At 34.9% G+C, this 11491-nt stretch overlaps 1 protein-coding gene across 1 annotated transcript in view; it reads left to right on the plus strand.

Annotated features, from left to right (window-relative positions):
* Positions 1–11491, plus strand: part of DNAH7 (dynein axonemal heavy chain 7) — a 265553-nt gene that overhangs the window by 86255 nt on the left and 167807 nt on the right. The window contains exons 22-24 of the mRNA XM_027866000.1: positions 2518–2620; positions 2735–2862; positions 8097–8309. Of these exons, the coding sequence (XP_027721801.1) occupies positions 2518–2620; positions 2735–2862; positions 8097–8309 (444 nt within the window). The remainder of the gene's footprint in view (positions 1–2517; positions 2621–2734; positions 2863–8096; positions 8310–11491) is intronic.

The raw sequence follows: 11491 nt of genomic DNA on the forward strand, positions 1-11491 counted from the left end.
CTCCTATTCATCAGTCCATTCTTTCGTGAAATGAAGTGTTGACTTCATAAAGACATGGGCACAAAGGCTGTCAAAACATTTAGATTTTGTGAAAAATTCATTCCAATTATCCATTTGTTTTAAAAATATTTGAATTCTGGATATTTAAATTGGATAAACAATGATTCGGATGATTGACTAAAATTTCACTTTAATTTATAAATCATTGAACAATGACAACAGCAACAATAGCTAACATTTATATAATACCTTAAGATATGCAAAGCACTTTACAAGCATCTCATTTTAGTTTCACAACAACCCTGGGAGATAGTAGTAATTAGTGATTCCATTTTATAGATGAGGAAACTGAGGCACAGAGGTTAAGTGATTTGCCTAGGGTCTCAGAGCTAATTACTGTTTGAGGTCAGATTTGAACTCAGGTTTTCCTGATTCTAGATTCAGTGTTTTATTCACTGTGCCACCTGGCTGCATCTCTAAATATTTTTGGCATTATTACAAACAAACTGCATATGGACTGTTTCTGTAGTGAACAGTACTTGAGTATCATATTGCCTCTATTTCCACAGCTGCAGTTTCAACCATGTATACACGTGTCTACTGAATAAATACCTAATATAAGAGATACTAAATGAAGTTTGGATAGTCATTGGACTACTGACTAATTAAAGAATCAATAATTAATATCTAATGATCCTTTTATTTATTTAATTTCAGATGCTTATGTTATTTTTAGATTATTGTATACATGTTATATATAACTTACCCATATTTCATATGCTTATTACCCACATATTCTATTTAGTTGAGTATTTTCCAATCTTACATCCTTCTCCTAAATCCTATGCTACAATAGGGGAAGCTGAATGGAGTGATATCTCCCTAAGCAATGCTAATATACTGTCTTTTGGATACTAAAATTACTCTCCCTAGAGGATCTGCTCTGAGTTGGTTTTCATTTAGTGATATTAAACAGAACTATTACTAGGGTGAGGCAATTGAGGCTTTTCCCCAGAATGCTGAACTTTAGAGAGTGATTATAGCAGCATCTCTTTTTCTCTTCTGTGGCCCCACCCTCAGTCCTTAGTCTCTTTCCCCACCTTCCTAGGCGGGGCAAATCTTTCAAACCCTATCTGGGGGTGCACTTCTTTCTCCAGGCATTCTCACATTTCACCCTTTACCTTCTTGCCTCGGGCACAATGATTTCTAGTTATGGCTCCGATAATAGCTAAAATTTATATTACCCTTTACAATTTAAAATCATTTTATATTGCATTATCTCATTTGTTCCTCACAACAATGGTGAGAAGTATTGTTTCCATTTAAAAAATGAGGAATCTGAAATTCTTTTTTCCCTAAATTTATCTTTTTAAAATTTATTTATTATTTTTAATATTCTTTTCTTTTTAAATTTTGAGTTTCAGATTCTCTTTCTCCCTCCCAACCCTTCCCCACTCACTGAGAAGGCAAACAATTTTATATCAATTTTACATATGAAATCATGCAAAACATATTTCTGTATTAACCATATTGCAAAACAAAGCAAAACAAAAGCAAGAAAATTACACTTCAATTTGCACTCAGAGTTCATCGGTTCTCTCTCTGGAGATGGATGGCATTTCTCATTATGAGTCCTTTGGAATTGTCTTGTATCATTGCATTGCTCAGAATAGCCAAGTCTTTCAGTTGATTATCATTACAACATTGCTGTTACTGTGCACAGCAGTCCCCCAGTTCTTCGCACTTCACTTTGCATCAGTTCATATAAATGTAGGAATCTGAAACTCTTAGAGGTTAAGTGACTTGTCTATGGTCACATAACAATGTGTCAAAGGCTAGTTCAAACCCAGGTCTTCTTGACTCTGACTAGTATTTTTTCTAATATATCATGCTAATAATTGATTTGTGCTGCACGTTGGGTTGTCCATTTCCCTCTGCATTTTAACAACAAGTATTTGTGAGGGAACTGGAAGTTAGGGATGTTGTCTGTAGCTATGAAACAGAACAAATGTAATTAGTTCATACAAAGATTAAATTTTCATTAGCATCATCTAAATCACCGTATTTGAGAGAAGCTATGAAAAAGCTAATAAACCAAAATGTAAATGCCACATAGAGTAAGTATTGGAAATATAGGTGAATATTAAATTTACTTATAATCATCAATTCATAGTATTGGAAAAGACCTGAGAAATCATTTCATTTTCCAGATATGGAACCTGAGGTAGGAAGTAGCAGAGCCAATATTCAAACCCAGGTCTTCTCATTACACATCTTATGTTTTTTCCACACCACAAATATGTATATATGTAGTGGAAATCTTAAATTGTTCCAAGTCAGAAATTGGATTTGTGAATAATGTGCTAGTGATGAGGAAATGAACTATTTTATGAATATGAATAGGGGATTTTCTTTGTATTATATTAAATGATGGAAGAGATTATGGAGAAGAAAACCTTTTCTTTGCAATGTTCTATTTGGATAAGAATGAAAAGTTTCATTATTGGATTCTCTTAGGGACTGTTGTCTTGTGGAGCCTGGGCTTGCTTCGATGAGTTTAATAGAATTGATTTGGAAGTACTTTCTGTGGTTGCTCAACAAATTCTTACCATCCAAAGAGGTAATACTTTTTTTTATATTACTAATTAGTAGGATGAATATATACAGTAACACATGATACAAGTCATATTTTGATTTAATGTATCAAAAATATTTTGTTTTCTCTTATCTGCAGGCATTAATACGGGCTGTGAAATACTAACATTTGAAGGAACCGAACTAAAACTTGACCCAACTTGTGCGGTTTTTATAACTATGAATCCTGGATATGCTGGACGTTCAGAACTACCAGATAATCTGAAGGTATGTAAGGAATAATGGTTTCATCCATTTTGTATTCTTTTTTTTTTTTCATTTACCTCATGCTATTTACTATGCTTATACTCCAGCAAGAAGGTTATTTAATGAAATTTAAAAATTCAATTTAGGGAGCATAGTAGAAATATTATGTCTACCATAAGGAGGCTTTAACAAAACAGTAACCAGTATTTAATAACCTGAGACCATAAATTATTGGGAGGAATTATAGTAAGAAATTGAAGAAAATGTCTAAGCTCTTTGAGCTAGCGTTTCTTTTTTAAAATTAAATTATATATTTTAAATGTTAACCAAAATGCATCTATTCTCTTTTTCCCCAAATCCCCATGAAAAAGAAAAAAAAGCAAAGGTCTTATAACAAATACATAGACCTAAGCAAAACATCTGTAGGGGTAAGGAACCTACAGCCTCGACTGAGTTTGGATTCAGTCAAAGGGCCACACCTAAGGACTTAGAGAGCCACATGTGCCCTTGAGGCCTCAGGTTTCCCATCCCTGAATTTTATGGCTTTGTCAAAAAAAGTGAATCTGTACTCTATCTGGAGTTGAGTAGGTGGTATATTTCATCATGAGTCCATTGGAATCATGATTGGTCATTGCATTGATCAGAGTTCTTAAATTAAAGAAGAACCTTCCTATGGCTTTGCTTTTAGGGTTTTAATATAAATAAGGGTTGTATTTTGTCAAAAAGGCACTTTCTGCATAAGTAAAATAATTATATGGTTAGAAAGCTGGCCTTAAAGTAAGAAAGATCTAGGTTCAGATGTGCTTCTGACACATACTGCCTGTGATCCTGGGCAAGTTATTTACCTCTTAGTAGCCCACTCAACTTGCAAAGACTTTAAGTTGCTGAGTAAGTGATGATCTGCATTAGAAGGAATTCCTCACTAGGAACTCCCCACTGCAAGGAAATCAGAGGTATAGAGTGTGTGTGTGTGTGTGTGTGTGTGTGTGTGTGTGTGTGTGTAGATATACATATATATGTTTTAAAATAGTCTATATTATTTATTATATCTGCATTTTTGTGGGGTTTTTTGTGAATTCTTTATACCTTAGCATATCATTAGCTTTTTTTAAATAAAGGGATCATGGACTGGAAAGAAATATGTATCCTCTAAAGTGCTCCCATTTAGATATTTCATTAGGTCAGTTAAATATTTTTATTCAATAATTCAGTTTAGTAGAGTTTTTGTTTATCTTCTTATTGAGTTTATTTGGCTCTGAAGGATGAACATTAAAGACTATTAATATTATTGTGTTATTATTGATGTTTTTTTTGCTATTCACCTTATGTTCCTTTTAAGAACCTAGGTGTTTTTTGGTATATATTCAATGAATATTGTTATTTTTTTTCATTGTGGTATCTTTAAGAATAATATAGTTTTGGCTGAGATTCTTAAAATCTAGCCACTGCTGGGATTCTTATAATCTAGCCATTGGTCAGATTCTTAAAATCTAGCCAATAGCTTACTAATGTTCAGACTCCTTAAGGGTCTGCCTAATATGATGGATGTTCTAATAAGCCTTGTCTTTGACTGAAAAAAAAAGAATAATGTAGTTTCCCCATATGTGTCCCTTGAATTTTTTGATATTATCTCATCTGATGTCATTATTTCAATTTCTATTTTAGAGTTTCCTGAAATATAATAGATTTTGTTCTATTCTCCTCATTTTCACTGCATCACCATGCTTTAAATGTTTCTTTCATGCAGAAAAATGTTGGATTTTGTTATTCTATTCTTTTTTTCCCCTTTTTATTGAGGACATTTAGGACATTATTGTCAAGTTTTTGTTTTCTTCTATTAAGTACACACACATTTACCATCTTTTTCAAATCAGCATAATTTTCTGCTATAATTTGCTTACAGTAATCTGAACTTAATATCCTCCCCTCAAATCACCTTCCTCCACTCCTCCTACTCCCCATTACCCACACAATCCCAATATCCTCAGGTTTACTTTCTTTGATTTGTCCTCTTTTGCTTTTCTTACCTCTCCATTTCCAAAATCAGAACGTGGTACCTCATGCTCCCTACCCACCTCATTCATTCTTCTGCTTCAGAGAAATTAACTTGCAGTGCCCCCTTCCAAGAAGTCAAGTTTCCTTTTGCCCCTTTTCTTACCCCTTTACTCCTTCTTCGATTCTCTGTTCCCAGGAGTGCTAATTCTCAATGAGGTATCAGGAAATAGAGGGAAAGTTTCTGTAATTCTATTTTGGAGGCCCTGCCCTTGATCTTTGTCTTTTTCTTCTTCATCACTTACCCCTTTTTATATCATGCCACTTCCCTTTGAACCTATGGATCTTTTTTTCTTTCCTCATATACATTTTTGCTCTTAGTCCTTAAGCCCCTTGTCTCATACTTTTTCCCTCTCCAAGAAGTGTCCCATATACAAGATTGATTTATTAATGAAGAGATGAGTTTTCCCCCTGAAATATTAAGTCACTTCCTCTAGTTACTCTCTTAATTTTTACTGTTTTACTGTGTTCCGTACAGGGCCTGACTCAGACCAGTACTTTGGTAGGTTAGGTTCAATACTGGAACAAAATGACACTGTTAAGTCATTCGATAGTTAACAAAAAGAGATTTAGCCATAGAATGAGAAGATTTCACAAGGATAAGCATTGAGAACCCCCTGAACTGATTTAGCTGAGCAAAACTCCTATTGTGATCCACCAGCCAAGTATCTCAGAGACCTTCTAGCTCTTTGTGGCTTCTTTATAAGGCAATAAGGAAGTAATGTTGGTCCCCTAAGCCAAACAAGGCTCAAGAAATGTCTCAATACCTTTTAAGCAAAAACTAGCTTTCTTGGATAAGGGGAGAGGTTAGGATATTGTTCCCACCATATTCGGTTAGATTTTCTAGCCCAAGGTTGTACAGTAGTTAGAGCTGTGGGCCTGGAGTCAGGAAGATAGGAGTTCAAATCCAGTCTTAGACATTTAATAGCTGTGTGACCCTGAGCAAATCACTTAACCTTTGCTTGCCTCCGTTTCCTTATCTGTAAAATGTGAATAATAATAGCACTTATCTCCCAGGGTTGTTGTGAGGATCAAATAAGATAATATATGTAAAGCAGTTAGCACAGTGCATAGCTTACGGTAGGTGCTGTATAAATGTTAGCTAGTATTCTTACTCTTATTACTCAATGTGTGCTTCTTTTAAAAAGAAAATCAAACAGAAATGTTCTGCAGCTCACATTCATGACCTTGTGTAGCCCTAGACAAAAATAAGAAAATAAACATTGCACTTCTGTCAAAAACTGTCTACTATTTGATCAATCACATTTTGAACAATTTGTTCAGCCTGGACTCTTTTGAAAGAATATTTAGAATTCTTCCTTTTTAGTGGAAGGGAGCATGGTGTAATACTTAGTTGGCCTCAAAGCCATCATGACTGCGGTTTAAAAGTGCTGCCTCTGATACCTAATGGCTGTGTGACCATGTACAAGTCACTTGTCTCTCAGCATCCTAGGCAACTTTTAAAGATCCTAAGTTGCAAAGAAGGGCACAGCTTGTATTGGCTGGTCCTAGGGAGCTGGTCATCATGGCATCAGGAGAGGATTGTCAAGGACACTTGTGGGATGCGTCTAGCAGCCTTGGACTTCTCTATCTTCCTTTCATTCTTTCTGTTGGCTGTTTGCTTTTCTGTACTATATCACTGAATTTCATTCAGCTTTGAATTTCTGGTGTCCTCCTTCCTACACTTTCTTTTCTCCCAGAATTCATACTCTTCTATGCTTTCCCTCTTACCATCTTCTCAAGCTTTAGGGATGGTCTGATTTTATTGACTTCAACTCACCCTATTAATGAAGTATCCCCCACCCCAGGAAAATCAAAGGGGTTAATTTTAAAAGTAAGGTGCTTAAATTATAGGAACCAAGAAGATTTTGAGGTTCACAAGACCACCAAAGCCAGCAAAGGGGAGGTTATAAAAGGGGATGAGGGTGAGCAGAAGAGATTGTAACACAGAACCATGGGCTAGTGAGTTGATCTTCAGTTATTTTTTTCCTCTAAAAATTACCTGTGGTGGGCTCTTTCATTTGTGTTCTTGTCAATGCTGTTATATTTGTTTTTCACATGTATTTTTTCATGTAGTGATGGAAACCTGTCCCTAGGCAACCTCTCGCTCTGCCATCTCTCCAGGATTTCAACATGATTATTTTAGAATATTTTCCTGTATGCACCCTATTTATAGTTTCCTTGCTAATGACACACCCTTGTGTTAATGGTCATCTTATTATATAAAAGCAGTTAGGTGGCACAGTGGCTGGAACCTTTGAACCTGGAATCAGGAAGGCCTGAGTTAAAATCCAGCCTCAGACATACATATTTGCTGTATGACCCTGGGCAAATCACTTAATCGCTGTCTGCCTCAGTTTCCTCAACTTCAAAATGGGGATAATAATAGCACATACCTCCCAATATTATGGTCATGATCATCTGAGATAAGATTTGTAAAGTGCTTTGCAAACCTTAAAGTGATAATTATTATCATCCTCATTACTGGGCTGATAGCAAACAGAGGATTCCTAAGTAGAACTCAGGAAGGTACCATATGCTGATCTTTAATATAATATGTGGCCCTGGCTGATTTATCAATCAAATAAGCACTAATTAAGCACTTCCTTTCTGCTAAGCATCATATAGATGCTGAGGATAGAAAGATAAAAATGAAGCAATCCATGCCCTCAAGGAGCCTACATTCTATTGGAGAAAAGAACATATGTATATATAATTGTATACCAAATGTATACCTAGTAAAATAAATGTAAGGTCATGAGTGAAGAGTGCAGTCAGCATTTCTCTCCCTCCATATAAGGAATGGATTATTTGCAGAATTCTCTAAATATTTGCTGTAGTTTCATTTTTTATTCTTCTTTCCGCTCTATCTCCCCTTATTGATAACCATGTTGATCTATAAGTTAATTTCATTGTGAACTAATAAGTAATCAAAAATATAATTACAAAAATTTTTAATTTTAAACTTGTAAAATATGAATTTTAAGAAAAAAGTGAAGCCTTGTTTCTTATTATGCTACCATGATGGAATACTTTTTTCTTTCAATTTTTAAAATTGTCCCTATGTTGATTGAGAAGACTTTAATGCAAATTGATACTATTGCAAAAATATATAATGATGCATTTCATTAAATTGATAAATATTAAAGAGAATTATTTTTCTGATTATCCATTTTAAAACATATGATTATTCTCTTTAATAGGCTCTCTTTAGAACAGTAGCAATGATGGTGCCTGATTATGCCATGATTGCAGAAATCGTCCTTTATTCCTGTGGTTTTGTTACTGCTCGACCCCTGTCAGTAAAAATTGTAGCTACTTATCGTTTGTGTTCAGAGCAATTGTCATCTCAACACCATTATGACTATGGAATGAGAGCAGTGAAGTCAGTGCTTACTGCCGCTGGTAATCTGAAGGTATGAGACCCCAGTGTTTCTTGCATAGCATTATTACATTACTTAATCACATTGCCATGAAAGTTGTGTCATCAGAAAATCAATTTTGCTAGTCATTTCAAACACCTGAAAAACTTAAACAATCAGTTAAACTTCTTTCACTAAATTGACAGGATATTCCTACATTGCATGGAAACATTCTATTTTTTGCATATGGTATGTATCATTTAGAAAAACTTAATTATTTTGTAGTTTTCTATCCATATAAAACTTATATTAATATAAATATCATTGATTACTTACATCTTTTAGTTTTATACAAAATTAATGGATGTGTACTAAAAAGCAGAATGTATTTGTAAAATGTTTTTGAGCCCTTTCGATATTCATGTGTATATATTTCATTTTTATCGGGAACTTGTAATAATGAATATATAAAATTCTAGTCAGTATGCTAATTATACATTCATGGAAATGTAATTAGCAGTTGACTTATTTTTATAGAGCATATTTCATTTTTTCATTCATTCATACAATCAATATTTACTGAGTTCCTACCTGTGTGGGGGGTACTGTTTTGGGGTCTTTCTAGACCTAGGCCCTGCCACTGTGCTGCCTCTAGTCCAGTAGGAGTTTGATTGGGGAATTGGGAACCTTTGGAATAAACCAGGTGTACAAACAGCTAAAGTCTAAGACAGAAGAGGCACAAAAAAGATGCAGTGCAGGCCAGGGGAAGGAGGTATGGAGCAGAGGGTCAGGATTTCCACAAATAGGGATGGTGGTTGGGGGAAGAGCAAAACATTCCAGTCAAAAAAGACAATATGAGCAAACCACAAAGCAAATAAAGCACAGCCTATGTTTGGCGACCATCAACTCCAATTAAGTTGAAAGGCTTACTACCTAAGCAAGTAGTGAGAGATAAGCCAGAATAGAATGATCAGGTTCAGATTGTGAAGGCTTTGAATGACACGCTAATAATTTTAGACTTAATTTAAAAGGCCCTGGGGAGCTATTTGAGCATTTTTGAGCAGGGGAATAACATGATCAAGGAAATCCTTTGACATTTAAATTTGAAGCAGGGAGGTGGTGCAGTGGATAAAGCTCCAGCCCTGGAGTCAGGAGGACCGGATTTTGACTGGAGTCAAATCTGGCCTCAGACACTTGACACTTACTAGCTGTGTGACCCTGGGCAAGTCACTTAACCCCATTGCCTACCACCCCAAAAAAGACAATTAAATTGGCAGCTACATATAAAATAGATTAGAGAGGGGCGAGAGATGAATCTGGGAGACCACTTATTAATCTAAGCTATTGTACTTTGATAGATAACAAAACCAGAATAGTGTGTTGATATATAAATGAAAAGGATGGATGGATTAGAAGACATTTCAGTTTGGAATCTACAGAATTCATCAAGTAATTGGATGAATAGGTTAAACAATAAGGAGCACTGAAAGATGTGGCCTAGGGTTCAAGCCTGGACAAGTAGGAGAATGGTGCTACTATTAAGAGAAATAGAATCAGGAGGAACAGCTGGTTTAGGGTAAGATGAGTTTGGTTTTGCACATGGTGGTTTTAAAATGCCAGTGGGGCATCAGGCAGGAGAGGTGAGGAGACGGTTGGAAATGTGAGAGTGGAGTTCATGTGACTTTTATTTGGGTTATATTTACAAAAGAAATTAATCATAATTAAACTGATATGAGATTCGATTGATTTTAAATTATTTTCCCTTGACTTAAAAGCCTTTTGTGTGATGATGAAATTACACTTTAATTGGTTCCTTATGAGAAAAAAAAAGGATAAACCACAGTAGCTGCAAAATTCACTAACATGATTCCTGTTGTTAGTGACTCCAGATAAAATTCCTGTGTATGTAAGCTATTAAGTGATAGATCAAAAGAAATTACATTTTTATCCTGGGTAATCAAGTCCTTAAGAATTTTGGCATATAGTAGTAAATTACTGTTTCATGTTACCCTATCACAACTGGAAGGCTTGTTTGGGTTTTTTTTTTCTCTCCAGTAAACAGTAACAACTAGAAGAAAAATAAGGATTTACCTGTAGTGACAAGATTGCATTATGGTTTAGTAAAGTGAAATGGGATTCAGAGCATATTCCATTATATATACCTTGGCTATTTACTGAACCAAACATTCAGCGATAAATAAGTGCTATCATTCTTTGTCAAAATCTGAATTGTAATTACCAACTACTTTCTAAGCATAACATGCTCTTGCTGGTATTTTTAAAGAATTTTTTGTCATAAATTGTGGGAAAATAGGAAATTCTGCATAGATATAATTGTATGAAATTGCAACAAAAACATATTTTTGTATAATCTTATTTTATTATCCTTTGTTAAGCAGATGTAATGAAGGAGTCTAATAAGAAGAACAAAGTTTTCCACTGAGATTTCTTAGGGCTTAAGGAAAAAGGTCTGAGTCAAGGTTACTGGATACCATGCAATACAAGACTCTTAGAATGAGTAATTTGACCAAGAATAGGCAGAAAGCTATAATAGGATGCTAAACAGTAGGATATTAGCTGCTGGATAGTTTTTTTTTTTTTAATCTACCACAGGTTAATAAGGGACAACACCTAGGAGATTATGTTTTAGAACTGAGATCTCAGTGATCATTTAATCCAAATCCCTCATTTTACAGATGAGGCAACTCAGGCTCCAAGTGCTTGTGACTTCCTTAGGGGAGTAATTTGAAGCATTGGGATTTGAATCCATAAAAATCTAAAGCCTATGTGTTTTCTATTGCCTCATGCGTCCTCCTTAGAGCAGATACTTTTAAAAGAAATGTCTGTTGTCTTTAATTAAATGAGATTATGGTGGGGGATGGGAGAGGAGAGGAGAAGCTTTATCTTTATCTTTTTGTTTGGCTCAGTTCAACAAAGTGTTATGAACATCGTTCATGCAAGGCCCTATGCCAGATACTAGAAACCTATTATCAGCCAGTTCCAATTTTCACTCTATTCATGAGGCACATTGAGTCATCCATAGTAATTTTTGGAGTACGAAGAATTGGATAGCAACACCAAAGCTCCATTATATATGCATCAGCCACCTGTTTAAGACTATCACCTTTCTGAAATGTTAATAACTTTAGCCTAGGTTTAGATTTATATTTCCAGAGATTATTGAAAAGTATAAGTATAATGAATGGGTGGAATTTCTTTATTTCACCAGATCATTT

This window comes from Vombatus ursinus, unplaced genomic scaffold (assembly GCF_900497805.2).
Source record: "Vombatus ursinus unplaced genomic scaffold, bare-nosed wombat genome assembly UNPS02014779.1, whole genome shotgun sequence".
Lineage (NCBI taxonomy): Eukaryota > Metazoa > Chordata > Mammalia > Diprotodontia > Vombatidae > Vombatus > Vombatus ursinus.